Source organism: Ooceraea biroi, chromosome 1, assembly GCF_003672135.1.
Source record: "Ooceraea biroi isolate clonal line C1 chromosome 1, Obir_v5.4, whole genome shotgun sequence".
Lineage (NCBI taxonomy): Eukaryota > Metazoa > Arthropoda > Insecta > Hymenoptera > Formicidae > Ooceraea > Ooceraea biroi.
In genome coordinates this window covers 12,644,039-12,659,191 of record NC_039506.1, presented here as the reverse complement: position 1 = coordinate 12,659,191, position 15,153 = coordinate 12,644,039, and the positions used below count along the sequence as shown (strand labels likewise).

The window sequence follows — 15,153 nt, the reverse complement described above, 5'->3', positions numbered from 1 at the left end:
GTTTAGCGGTTATTAAGATCCGATAATCTAAGGGTCTCTGAAAACGGCGCTTCGCGTAAAGACACACGGTCGGTCTCGCTGCGCGTACACTTAGCGCGAGACACTACCGTGTCTCTTGATCGATCGAATGAGCTGATTGACGATTTCATGAACGAGGGATATTTGGTAGTCTAAATTTATACGAACATAAAAAAACCGACACATATTAGTTGATTAAATAATTTAATATATTTATTACACTTGTAAAAATCTATTATGGCTGTAGCGCAGTTCAAACACGGTTCTGCATTTATATCTTTCCAGATCCAATCCTCTGGAAAAATCCTATAATGGATAAATCCTGTTTAAACATGTTCCTCAAAGTGTGATGACGTTTTACAGGGTGTCCCATGGGAAGTTGCTGAAAGTAAACGATTGGTTCTCCCCTCCATGACTTCAGAAAGGGTCTTACGGTTAACGGTCGTTCATCTGAGTGTCCGCAGTTTTATTCTGGTTGTGGTAGATGCAAGTCCGTGCGCGTCAAAATGAGTAATCTGACGACGGAAGAAAAGATTTATCTTGTCGAGTGCTTCTTTTCCAGAGGAAAAGTTTATAGCAATGCTTACAGGGGGTTTCGTACTAAATACGGAACACATAAAGTTAAGAGCGAAAACACGCTGAAAAGGTTAGAATTTATTATTTCTTTAAACGTATGCGTTACGTCACTCCATTTTTTGGTAATAAATCTGCATTAAAATAATGTTTTGTGTTATTTTTATCAGAATTATCGATACTTTTATGCAGTATGGAACTATCCAAGACCGTAGACATGATCTGCCAGGTCCTTCTGTGTCTGTAGCTGCAGAAGAAAACATTGAAGATATTAAGAAGTATTTTGAAGAGAATCCAAATTCTTCCATTCGGAAAGCTACCCAAGCTCTTGAAATATCCAAAACAACGTTACACAGGATTTTAAAACATTTCCTGAAAATGCATCCCTATAAAATAACATCGCATCAATTGCTAACCAAACGTGCTATGACGAAACGTGTGGAATTCTGCAAGACGATAAATGAAATGTTTGAAGATGGAGAACTTGATGCAAAATTGATAATTTACACGGACGAAGCACATTTCTGGCTAAATGGTTATGTTAATAAACAAAATTATAGATTTTGGGGGTCGGAAAATCCCAACGTTTCCCTGGCTAAACCTTTACATCCACAAAAAATAACAGCATGGGCTGCGATCTCGGTAAAAGGAATTTATCTGCAATTCTTCGAATCAACAGTCACTGGTGAAAGTTACAAGCAGCTTCTCGAAACACAATTCTTCCCTCATGCAAAAAAAAAGAGGCCTGGTCAGAGGATTTCATTTCATGCAGGATGGAGCGACACCACATCGAACCCAGGAGGTCTTCGAAACAATCCATAAAGTTTATGGCAATCGAGTCATCGGTCTGGGATACTCCAAATTTGCCCAGGGGGGGGGGGGCTAGAATGGCCACCGTACTCGCCGGATTTAAATCCATGTGACTTCTTTCTTTGGGGATACATTAAGGACCATTGTTATGCCGGAAATCCAGAAACAGTGTCAGATTTAGTAGTAGCTATTAAAAAGGTCGTCAGCAACATTAAAGACGACATGTTAGAAAAAGTTTTCACAAGTTTTCGTAAAAGAATTGATTTTTGTACAAATTCAGATGGTGCACACTTTAAAAATATTTATCATTAGCTTACTTGATTATTAGCATATTTTTCATTAATAAAATAAACTGATATACAAACATTTTGCTAAATTTTATTTATACCCATTAAAAACTACAGACTTTCCTCTTTCCAACGCAATTTTTGTTTTTTCAATAACTGCATACGTTTAAAAATGACAGCTGATTAGTTTCAACAACTTCCCATGGGACACCCTGTATAAGAACAACCGCAACTCCGTGATGAGACTTTTCAAAACATTAAAGCGCAATAATACTAAAACAACTTTAATAATAAATTATATATAATTATGTATTTATTTCATAAGATATTTTTAATATAATTTTAGAATATTAATATATATTTTTTATATTCTTATCGAATAAGGAATACATAATAAAAATATTTGATAAAAAGAAATTTGCTGCTAACTCTCAGAGTATTCAGCACATCATGAAAAGTAGTGTGATAAGAGTAAAAGAAATATTACTTCCATTTTCATCGCAAAAAGTATAAAAATCTCTGAATAATTCCTATATTCCTAATATCATATTAAAGTATAATATTAAATTATATTAAAGTAATATCATTAAATTATATTTTACATACAGTGATATCTTGATACCTGAATACAATAATGACGTGTAATAACATAACAATATAATAATATTCTAATCAAATTCAGAAATAAATTCACACTGTGTAAGATATAATAATATTCGCTAACCAGTTATTTCTTCGGAATAAAATAAAGGAAAACCTCTTCGCCTGGTCGGTAAGTGAACGAGATGTGAGGATGAATCATGTCGGGAGTTTTTACACTTTTTACCCTCCACTTTCTGAGAATCGCCGTTAACAGGGTTTTTATTACAAGTAAAGCAAATTTCTGACCAATGCAGTTTCTTGGTCCAGCACTGAATGGAATATAGGCATATTGATTCCTGGCTTTTGTATTTTCTGGAAGGAACCGATCCGGATCAAACTTTGTTGGATCCGGCCAAAATTCCGGATTTCGATGAATTACTATAAGTGACAACACAACTTCAATATTTTGCGGGAGCATGTAATCACCTAAAATACAACGCATCAACATAACAATCCCAAAACATTATGTGGATTAGTTTTCTAAATAAATAAATTCTAAATAAACAAAATTATAACGCTAAGTTATTATAATATATATAATTAGCTACTACTATACCATGTTTATTTTCATTTTTTTAATAAACAAAAAAACACATGTGAGAAATATACTTTTTGCTTTCTCAAACTATTGGAAATGTTACAAATAAATCTACATATTAGACAATTTTCTAAAATATCTATATATATATGTTATTTTTGGCAAATGAAGAGAAAAATATATTATACCTATTTTTACATTTTCAGTTAAAGTCCTTGAGATGACAGGTACGCTTGGATATAATCTAAGCGTCTCTTTTATTACTCTATCAAGATATTTTAACTGCGATAACTTGGTTCCATCAGCTAGTGTTTCCGAATCTTGAAAATGTTTCTCAAGTTCTTCGTGAAGTTTCTCTTGATGCTCGAGATTATTACCCAAGAGAAAAAGCGTCCAAATTATTGCAGCTGCAGTTGTATCTTGGCTCTATATATATATTTTTTTTAATTTAAAATACATATATACAATGGCTATAAATATACTGATGTATTATTATGGGGTAATTCCGGTATAGATGGCTACACAAGAGAGATGATCAATCGTTCTAATTTCGTTATTGGCTGTACAAGTGTGTTATCACTCAGGCTGTGATGAGTTTTAATTGTGTTTGCAAGAGGAGACATTTTATTATTGAAAAGCAAACAATATGCTTTCTGCAGTAAACAAAACAGCAATGGCCATCTATCCCAGATTTTGTAGAAAAATATAATAATTAAGAAAATATTTCCATTTTAAACTGTACTGTCTGCTGGTAATTTTTTTGTGTTACTATTTTGGTTTAATCATCAGAAATATATCTGTGTGGCTTGAACTGACAGAAGACTTTAGGTTTATTTAAAGTTCTCTGCGTGTGCCTGATGTACAATTTCCACTTACGTCCGTTATATTTAATGAAGTGTTTTGATCATCTCTCTCGGATAATTGGGAGTGATGGCTATAGCACTTCGAAATACTTGGTCAACCGATTATTGAATTATCATTATATTATTATATTTTTCTAAGAAATTTCCCTCTTTTTTTTGGATGTCGAACAGATATTTAATGCTAGCACCTATGGAGGAAAGAAAAGGATGTAAGAGATACTATTAAAAATTTTTATCAAAATCTTTTTTTAAAAATATAAGAAGTTTGTTTATGCCTAATTTTAATTTAGAATTATTTTTTCTTTTTTGTTTACATTTACGTTAATTTTAAAGTTGCTCAACTAATTTTAAATTTATAGTCATTTTTCTCTAGCATATGAAAAAGAATTTATTTCTAAAAATATGTTTGTAACAATTTATATATATATATATATATATATATATGTTTCGTTTTATAAACAATATTTCATTAAAATGCTACTAGTCTATTTTTTTACATTTTATTATTGAAAAGCAAACAATATGCTTTCTGCAGTAAACAAAACAGCAATGGCCATCTATCCCAGATTTACCTACATACATTACAGAACCAGTGCTATACCAATAGAAATAAATTCGAATAAAACTTTAACTAAGACTCACTGCAAGCAAAAATGTATGAACTTGTGCCTGCAACTGATCATCGCTTAAAGGATTGTCAGTTTTCTCGTTCTCGTCTAACAGCAAATCTAAAAAGGCTTTTTTCTTTCGTGCAGCTATAGCATAAAATGGTTTTGTTAAATACAATTTATATAAAATAGCACAATTATTATATTGCGTTACAAGCACGAATATCCGTGCGAATTTTTTAAACAAACTTTATACACAAAACTATATATTAATACTTAATATAAAGTTTCAGTTTTAAATTTTGCTAAAAACATCCGCTCGGACTTTTCAATCAATCCAATATATCACATTAATTTTATCACACCTATATGAAATTCGTCTTCATTATTTATACTGATGTGATTGCTTTGTGATTGCCGTAAAGCTTTTTTCTTGAGTATTATCTGAAAATTGTTATCTATTTGTAATAAGAATTTGGTAAATCTTTGTAACGTTTAATAGATTGCTATTGCATATTAACTTAATATTTGCTAATATTAGTTGCTGAAATTAATTCGGTATTTTTGTTTGAAGAAATCGAGCCTTTATTTATAAAAAAGTAATAAACATATTAATCTTCGAACACTTTCACCATGATTTTCTTTTTTTTCATCTATCGAGTAAAGCGGAGTTTACACGCGCAATGATTAGTGGTGCCAGTCGACTAACGCCAGTAAAATTGCAAGTAAACTGGCGCTAGTAATCCGGTGTTTACTAGCGGCTACTGACGCCAGTCACGCCAGGAAACCGAAAGTTAAAATATTTTAACTTTTAACAATACTGGCGCCAATTCTAAGTGACATTTTAGATTATATTTGTGTGGTAAGTTGCCTGAGATTGTATCATTTCCTGTGCGTTTAAAATAAAGAGTTAAATTGAGTGTATTTTACAGAAATTGTGATCTGTTAACAATGCAAAATTCAAAAAGTTTGCAAGGAAGTAAAATAAAAAAAGGTTTTGAACAAACTTACATCAAATTAGATTAAACTATTTCTAGAAGTCTATAAACAGTTTCCTGCTCTGTGGGATGTCTCAAGTGAAATATATAGATTGCAATGAAAAAGATGAAAACTGTGATGCAATGGCTGCGTTCAGCAGAAAAAGCAGATCAGTGAGCGCTCAGTGATTCTTTAATATAATTGGTTTTTACCTTTAGATCTTCGCTGGATCTAAGTGCAGAAACCAATCATAATGAAGAATCACTGAGCGCTTATTACTGATCTGCTTTTTCTGCTGAACGCAGCCAATGTTTCAAGCTTTAAAAGAAAATTTTCCAGATATCAATGATACTTGTAAAAATCAAAATTCGTAGTATAAATATACAGGGTGCTCCCAGATTAAATAGCCAAACTGAAAATATAGATTCAGAATCTCAAAACCAAACAAAATTTTCCTCTGGAAGTATGCTCGCAAACGCTTCATTCAAGAGATATTGACTTCTGAAGTTCGGATACTTGTTGATGAGTTTTGATCGAAATGCTGCAATATGATGGCGTATTCACGGCGAGCAGCGTTAGCATTTGTTTATGATGCGAACCTATAAATACCTATAAAAAACCTATAAATGATCTTTGATCTTTGAAATAAAAAAAGGAGACAACAAAGCTCCGTCCATTTATACCAAATAATTGTTAACAGTGATGCCAGAAATGGGATGCGGTAGCATTGTGTGGAGGATGGAGTGGGGATGGTTTCGCGCCACACTATCTATGTGTAATGTCGGTTCGTGGAGAAACCATCCCCACTCCATCCCCTACCCAAAGCTACCGCATCCCATTTCTGGCATCACTGCTAACGATTATTTGGTATAAATGGACGAAGCTTTGTTGTCTCCTTTTTTATTTCGAAAATTAAAGATCATTTATCCCGGGAGCACCCTGTATATTAGAAATGCTTATACATTGGAATTCCACAAAGTTGAAGTTTCAAAGAAAAGTGGGTGCTCAACAGATGAAGTGTATATTTCTACTGTTACTTACGATTAGTATCCTGTTACTAACCGTTTTCTACGAAAGGTTCTCAAACCTCGCCCAAGTAAGTCAAATTTGGTAAGTATTTCTTTTTGTTAGTTTTATAATTCTTTAGGACTTTGATTTTTAGAAGTCGTGTTCGGTACTATTTTGCGAGAGTATGTTGTCAGCTTCGCCCGTATCGCCAGCTTCGTTCGTCGTGTAGTTCGCTAAACTACATATTTAGCGCATTTTAAACCTTAAGGTTGGCACTTTAAAAGTCTCTATGAAAGATATTTGAATTTAAAAGAATTATGATTGATTAAAGGTAAAAGAGCCGAATTAATTTCCACATCTAATATTGTAATAGTATAACATGTGTTTATTTTGTCAGTGCTTCAGCATACCTCGTTTGAAAATTTGTGAAATATATTAATTAATGATTTATATTCTCTTCCACTACTTGTTAGATAGTAAAGCCAATCTATCCAGAACCACGGTTGAAATAGTCGCTCAAATAATAACTGAAGGCCTCTAAGAAATATGATCAGTAATTTATAAGTTTATATATTATTTATATATAGTGGCGGACATATACTTATGAACACAGTATTAGTTGAATTTTGAAGAACTTTAAAATCTGTGTAACATTTTAGTAATTTTCATTGAGTGCTTAGAAAATGTAATTTACGTACTGTGCAGCTGGAAAGTTTTGATTATCCAAGATAGACATAACTCTAAATAATAGAATTTACTACCGCAATTCAGCGGAACACATACTTACGAATCATCGAATGTCTACACAAACAGGACTCTTTTCAATGTTAGCATTCAACGCTCAGTTTGTGTTGTGCGTAGTAACAATTCGAACGTGTAACAAGAGGAAAGGGAAAGGGAAAGAGGAAAGGGAAGTGTAAAGGGAAAAATATAACGCTAGAACAACAGTTACAAGTGCAATTGCTTCGAAAGCAAGGTAACACTTATCGAAGCATTTCTAATCAACTTGGAATATCTGTTGCAAAGTGAAACATATTAAAAATAATAAAACAGCAGAAAACATTCCCCGAAAGCAAAGACCGCGAAAAACGGATGCTCATACTGACCGAGTGATTCACCAAATCTCTAAAGGCGATCGATTTAAAACTGCTGTAGATATTCATGCTGAAAAGCGCCGTATTTATAACAACAAATAAGTGTAAGAACTGTGTAACAACGTTTAAATGAGTTTAACTGAATGGATAGAGTAGCTCAAAAAAAAACTTTTGATTTCGGAAAAGAATCGTCGTGAGAGATTGCAGTTTGCAAAAACCTATATCAAATGGACCTAAGAAGTGATCCAACGTTGTGTTTACAGATAAAAGTAAGTTCAATCGATTCGGTTCGGATGGCAAATACTATGTCAGACGCCGAATAACAGGCGAAGAATATAATGAAAATTGTACAAAATCAACCGTTAAAGGAGGAGATTGTTCAGCATTGGGCTGCATGAGTATGAAAGGAACTGGTCCAATACATCGAATTACGGGTATCATGGATCGTTTTGTTTATTTAGATATCATAAAAAATGTTCTTTTGCCATTCGCTGCAGACAAAATGCCAAAAGTCTGGATTTTTCAAGCGGACAACGATCCGAAACACACGGCACGGGTTGCAAAAGCATTTTTAGAAAATGAAAAAATAAATACTATGAAATGGCCTGCTCAATCACCGGATCAATCCGATTGGGATGCTTTGGATCGATGTTGACAAGGAAATAAAACGATAAAAACTAAAAATTATCCAACACCTTTTCAAAGCGATCGAAGAAGCATGGAAATCCATTCCTGTAGATAGATGTGTTTATTTAATTAATTCTATGCCACGTCGTTGTGCCGAAGTGATTAAAAATAAAAAGCTACCAAATATTAGTGTTAACGTTGAAAAATGTGTTCAAAAAATGTTCGTAAGTTTGTGTCGTTAAAATTTATAACAAGAAACTATACTATAATTTCATTATTTTATGTTTGTTTTTAACCTTTGATAACTTATATAATATATATAAAAAAGAGATGCCCTTACATATAAGTACAATAAAAATAAATTATTTATTTTCGTTTCATTGTAAAATATAATAAAAGACTCAAAATATCTATCTATGTTTATAAGTATATGTCCGTCACTGTACATATATGTATTATTTATTTAATCAACTTTATTGGCTTGTTACTAGCGGTAATAACTAATTATGATGTATGATGTATATTTAAACTGACCTATGCATTGCAGACTCAAATTCATTTTCAACTTCTTGAAAACGTAAATCCATCCCCATCGCCGTATCTGCAATTTAACAACTATTTTAGTGAGATTTATTTTTATTTCTACTTATAGTGAGACATTCTTGCTGTAATGTCTCGTCACTTATAAAGTTGAAATTCGAAGTAATAATTATAATTTATAAATGTTACCGCATGTAATATCGAGAGTAACTTTTGCAATGAAAGGCACAATATCGATAGCATTGCCTGAATTTCTTTCGATTTCTCTCTCGAGGCATTTTATCAGGATCTTTGTTTTTTCCGATATAGTTATGGCATACTTGTTCAATATACTTATATGGAACGTTGGCGTAATGAGCTTCCTGTCGTGAAGCCATTGTGTTCCTGAAGCAGCATTAAAACAATGTGTTGAGGAAAAACATCAGCACATAGCGCCCTCTTTTAGAGACAATAAAAATTAGGTTAACTGGTTGAGTTGACCATCTAGTTTCAAAGGGGGCAGTTCAGTTTCAGTTTCGTTCGTTTAGTTTTAACATAAAGCCAGAAGTTTTTCTTTGTTACAACTAAAATAGCGGTTCGTTATGGTGTGTGAATATACAATCCAATTACATTGTATTACATATTACGGTAAAAATAAAGACAGTTACAACACAATGAAACAAACCAGTTTCATTTAACAGAATATTAGAAGATAATCAAATATTGATAAAAACTTAATAGAAGCAAGTAAAAAATACATATCACGTCTATTATTATCATTTCAATTATTTTAAAAATGGCGTGAATATGTTTTTTTCTCTGTGTTTCAGTATCGCGCGTTTTAGCAAAGTAAGCGAATAAACATATAAATAATCCCTTGAATTATATAACGAAATTGAAATGCGCAGATATATCTGTACAATGTAAGTCTATCATTTGATAAGTATTTCATAAAATTATAAAAATAGTTTCATGAACATTTGTTTATTTATTTATACCTGCAGAAGTGATAAGTCCTTCTCCTAAGACAGGTTTCGTGAAGGTATAACCTATTCCCTTGTCAAGATTCACAGTACTAGTCAAAATAGGCTAGAAAACAATTTAGCAATATATAAATATACAGAGTTTCCCACAAACCACCTGTAACAATTCTTTTTGCTTTCTAAATGAGAAGGGATTAAAATTCATCAATAATAGAACTATTATTATAATAGAAAAATTTTCAAATCAATAATAGAATTAAAACAAAATTTTGCGCGTTTAAGAAAATGTCGGAATGGGATACAACGCGTATTGGATTGATAGGAAAATCTGTACTGATTTTTTTAGCCAAATTTAAATGCAAAATTTTATATCAATTCTCAATACAAAGTTTTGTGTTGAATTTTGCGAAAAAAATCTGCATGGACTTTCCGGTCAAACTAATATTTCATTCATATCCTAGCGTTCCTAGCTATCGTAGCGTTTTTCTTCACTACAGAAATGCTTCACAAAGCATCGTCAACAGGTTCTGTTTTTGATCAGATCCTTTAGCTTCCCTTAAGATTTGCCTGTCGTCATCACTTCAACTCCTTCATATTCCTTCATGTGATTTTCGTTTTCGTTGACTTTGAAGATTCTTTCAATCTGTCTCGATCTTTTTCTTTTTATTGGATAGCTATAGGAAATCCATTTGACTGTCTCCAAAGTTCTTCTACAAAATTGGAGATCACGTCTGACCAAAATATTCTCAGTATTGTTCGCAAGCAGCAATTGATCAAGACTTGGACTCTGTGACTATGTCATTAGTGCTTTGCTAGATTTCATATTCAAGAGAGTAACCTTGACATTGAGGTTGAAGATTGAAGATTTTAAATTCTTCTCAGTTCTCATTATTTCTCTGACCCTCAATGCTGAAGATATATAGATGTTGTATAAAGTATAAAGTAAAGCGGTTCCTTTCCGAGCTGTGATATTTTCAGAAACGCCATGCGTTTTCTTCAACACTAACATATGAATTTCGAAACATATTCCATATCTCTATAGTAATCTTTACCAAGCTACTCAGCGGGCTACTTAAAGCACATTTTCGTTATTTTATACTATAAATTATCTGTATTTAATATTTATGTGTATGTAATACACGAACTGTGCATAAGAAAAACAATTTATTCATAAAGGTATGAATGCATATTTATACAATGATCAATATTGTCAAAACAAAGTTCTATTCGCCGAAACATCTATCCAGTATGATATTTCGATATAATCGGGCGCACAAAATTTCAATTCTATCATTCACGAATTCTAATTGCTTTTCATTTAAGAACAATTACCATCATCATCTTTTCCCCTATTAAAATATTTATTTCTTTTTTTGAATATTCCATAGAATCTGCTATTAATATTATTATATAAACTGTTCCCTTAAGATAAGTAACAGAAATTCTATTTTTAATTTTTTCCGCAAACATATAGATGATACTGTTGCACTAGAACATGAGTTTTCCAATCAGAGATCTGTTAGATGTTTTATTATATTAATTTGAGTACGCTGAATTCAATGAGAGAAACCATATCTCTTAAAAGTCGCGGGACGGTGTCGGAAAGTTAGATCAAAGTTGCCGTTTAGAGCATATTCCAGACTAATATAACTAATATTTCCCGTGACAAAAGGTCATGCGATACATCATTTAAAGCTAGGAACCTAAATTTTTTCACGCCTGAAAAGTAAACGGAGGTTGGATAAGTTATCAAAAATATCCCGGATTGCATGTCTCTCGTGCAATTTTACTTCAATCTACATTTTTGATAATATCTCCGGAACTTATTCAATCTCCATTTTCTTTTAAAGTGTGAAAAAATCAGGTTTCTAACTTTAAAATAGTATATTGCATGACCTTTTAATGTTACGGAATATTGGTTATATTAACTTGAAACATGTTCTAAACGGCTCTTTTTACAACTTTGACCTAACTTTTCGACACCTTCCTACAACTTTTAAGAGATGCGGTTTTCACCATTGAATACAGTGTACTTAAATTAATAAAAATCATCAAACTGATCTCTGGTTGGGAAAATCAAGTTTTCACATGTTCTTTAGTGTGATCAATCGTTTAATTTCTTCAGTAATAATATTTAATGTTGAAAATTTAATTTAAATTATTGGGTTGTTCGGAAAGTTCGTGCGGTTTTTTAAGTAAAATTCAAAGACATGTTTTACATGTTCATATATACATATATTTAATCAACCACATATGTGCCAATTTATTCCACTACTAGTTGCCATCTTTGAGGAAGTTTCATGATTCCGGATTTCAAAAAGTCATCATTTTTCTGAGCGAAGGTGAACTGCAGAAGGTGATTTTTGCAGCCCACCAAAGATGTAAAGTTTTTACTATTCAAGGAATTTTGTAGGCTTCGAAATAAGTGGTAATCAGAGAGTGCTAGGGCAGGTGAATACGATGGGTACAATACAACATTCCATCCAAGTTGCAGCAATTTTTGCTGAATCTGCCGCTCCTGCCTAACCATTACCACATATGATAAACAACTCCCTGCGCGTCTAGCAATCTCGATCGCTAGGCGGTCACATCTCGTCACGGGCTTGCATTCGGCGGTAGGTCGGAGTAATACAGCGATTTTTAATAATTAATAACTCGTTAACTATTGCGAAAATTGCAAAATGGTACAGGACTTTTCGATTCAGTTCAGTCCGCTCTATCTGCACACGAGCATTGTCCCAAACTTTCTGAGATACCCTGTATATGTTATAAGTTAAAATCACTCACGACATAGATAAACATGTTTTAACGCTATTTCTTAAAAAACCGCACGAACTTTCCGAAGAACCCAATAATTAATGAAAACAAACTTGGTAGTATATTTTATTCTTACCTGAATAAATTCTGGCTTAAATACAAATATTATCGGCATGCCTGCAATCCATTCTAAGCATATACCTTCTTTAAATCTGTCGATGAGTGACAGATTCCATTCTATTCGTTCTGCACACAAAAGCACACGTTCGCACAACTAGATTCACTAATTACACTACATTAATTACGTACATATACATGACGCTATTAGAAAATGTTTCATTTCTGCAATAATAACACTTAATTTACAATATTTCCCACCTTGATCTGACATCTTTAGTAATGCAAGCGATCTGCTAATAAAAGGATACACGTTCTGAGGAAGATGTCTGACTTTACTCCAAATAATATATTGTCTGTACATTATCCTTAAAATTTTAAAAATTACAATGCATAAAGTGCATAATATAAGAAAAATAATATCCATTCTCGTCTGTAAATATTTTAATATACGTTAAGATGAATGTATAATTTATGTAATATGTTTATACAAATTAATAACTTTTTTACATGTATAGTTTACTATACCTGTATTATATAATTTTATGATTACAAGTACACTTCAATCCAACTTAACTCTCCAGCTCTCAGTATTACAGCCACCCCAGACGACAGCTATCTAATACTTTGAAACAGTCCAATGATAGGTATTTATAGTATGATACGTTAGATATTTATTCCAAACCGGTTTTTACTGTTTTGTGATGAAATTTGGTTTCTACGCGTCAAATTATGGTGAATTTTAGCCAAATCGGAGGTGAAAACCGAAAACTGGATAATTACGAAATATAATGTTGCGTCCGAGACTCCGAGCGTACGCCAGCGGCACGTGTACACTCGCGGAAGCACTCACAGCACTCATGCACGTCGAATGAATAACTCAGTTTCTCCCGAAACACGAATTTTCTTGTGAACACAAACTATTTCTTTAATTAATGCTCTAATTAACTCCGGAAGAGAAATCACATCCATACGGCACAAAGCCTTCTCACGAATTCTTCCTCTCCTCTTTGTTATTATTCTTTCGTCGCTACGGAGACGTTGCTCTTGTATTCAGGAGACTCGTGTCTTTTCAACTGAGAATCAGCTGCGACGACCGGCTCGGTTATACCAGGTGGTCAACCCGGATGTAACAATGGCTGCGTTCAGCAGAAAAAGCAGATTAGTGAGCGCTCAGTGATTCTTCATTATGATTGGTTTCTGTACTTATTGTTAGATCCAGCGAAGATCTAAAGAACCAATAATATTAAAGTATCACTAAGCGCTGACTGATCTGCTTTTTCTGCTAAACGCAGCCAATATTACTAGAGCATTTACATATAATTAAAAAAGCATGGTATGTATCGACGCAATGTTATTATTCGTGTTTTGTACCATTGTACAGTAATCAGTGTTAATCGAAAATGATTTGTATAACTCGCGTATAAAGTCTACTGTATTATATACCCGAGAAAAAATAGACATAATTTGATCAGATGTAAGTATACATAATTAGATCCGAAAAGATCTGATAGCATATATAAGTTTATATGATTATATTGTATAATAATATTCGCCGTTTAGCGCAATATGATCTTATTTTTATATATTCCCGAGAAAATAGACGTAATTTGGTCAGATGTAAGTATACATAAATAGATCCGAAAAGATCTGATGGCATATATAATTTTATATTATATATGTATAATAAGATCCGCTGTTTGGCGTGATATGATCTTACATGATCTTATTATTATATAATCATATTTGACTAAATCTGTTGTTATATGTAATCAGATCTATCCGAATATGATTATAAAGGTAAGATCATATATGTATCTTTTCTTTATAATCTTTATATAATCATATTCGGATAGATCTGATTATATACACTACCGTTCAAAAGTATTTGCCCACTCAGTAAATTAAAAACAAAACGGATATAAAATAAGTAACACATTTTTATTGTACAATATTCAAAACAAAACAAAAAGACAATTTAAATATATAAAAATCAAACTGAAATAATTAAAGTTTAGCTTCATTAATGTGTCCACCTTTATTTTTGATGACTGCTTTACATAGTTTTGGCATTCTATTGAGTAATTTATTCAGTATTTCTGCTGATATTTTTTTCCATTCCGCTTACAATATTTGTCAGAGGTGTTCACGAGATGTAGGACAACAGTTTTTCACCTTTCGATCCAGGTCATCCCATAACAACTCGATCGGATTGAGATCCAGTGAGTTGCGGTGGCCAAATCATAACTTCAAGCTCTTCCTTGTCAGTTAATTTGTTTAAATACTCTTTGTTATCTTCGACGAATGTTTAGGGTCATTATCATGTTGAAATATAAATTTATGACCAAAAATACGCAACCCAGATGGCAACATGTCATTTTTAAAAATATTAAGATATTGCTCTTTTTTCATTATTCCTTCAATTTTGAAAATATTACCAACAGTATCTCTGCTAAAACAGCCCCAAACCATCACGGAACCTCCGCCGTACTTACAGAAGGAACTAAATAATGATCGGAAACCCGCTCACCCAATAATCTTCGAACGAAAACACGTCGCCGTGAAACTTCAAACTTTGATTTATCACTCCAAAGTACGGTTTTCCAATTTTCAAATGTCCAATTTTAATATTTTTTAGTCCATTCCAACTTTTTTCAATCTTTTTTTCTTGTTAATAGCTCTTAATAATGGTTTTTTCGCTACTATTCGTCCATAGAGATCTGCCGCTGCA

The 15,153-nt window shown here is 32.5% G+C and overlaps 1 protein-coding gene across 1 annotated transcript; it reads right to left on the bottom strand.

Annotated features, from left to right (window-relative positions):
* Positions 1-2,325: 2,325 nt before the first annotated feature.
* Positions 2,326-12,849, bottom strand: LOC105275950 (cytochrome P450 4C1-like). The gene is made up of 10 exons (XM_026968861.1): positions 12,684-12,849; positions 12,442-12,551; positions 9,564-9,654; positions 8,776-8,970; positions 8,581-8,647; positions 6,736-6,862; positions 4,705-4,783; positions 4,374-4,486; positions 3,057-3,294; positions 2,326-2,756 (listed from the first exon to the last, which is right to left on the bottom strand). The coding sequence occupies exons 1-10, from the start codon at positions 12,847-12,849 to the stop codon at positions 2,416-2,418; spliced, it is 1,527 nt and encodes a 508-aa protein (XP_026824662.1). The 3' UTR covers positions 2,326-2,415.
* Between the last annotated feature and the right edge of the window lie 2,304 nt (positions 12,850-15,153).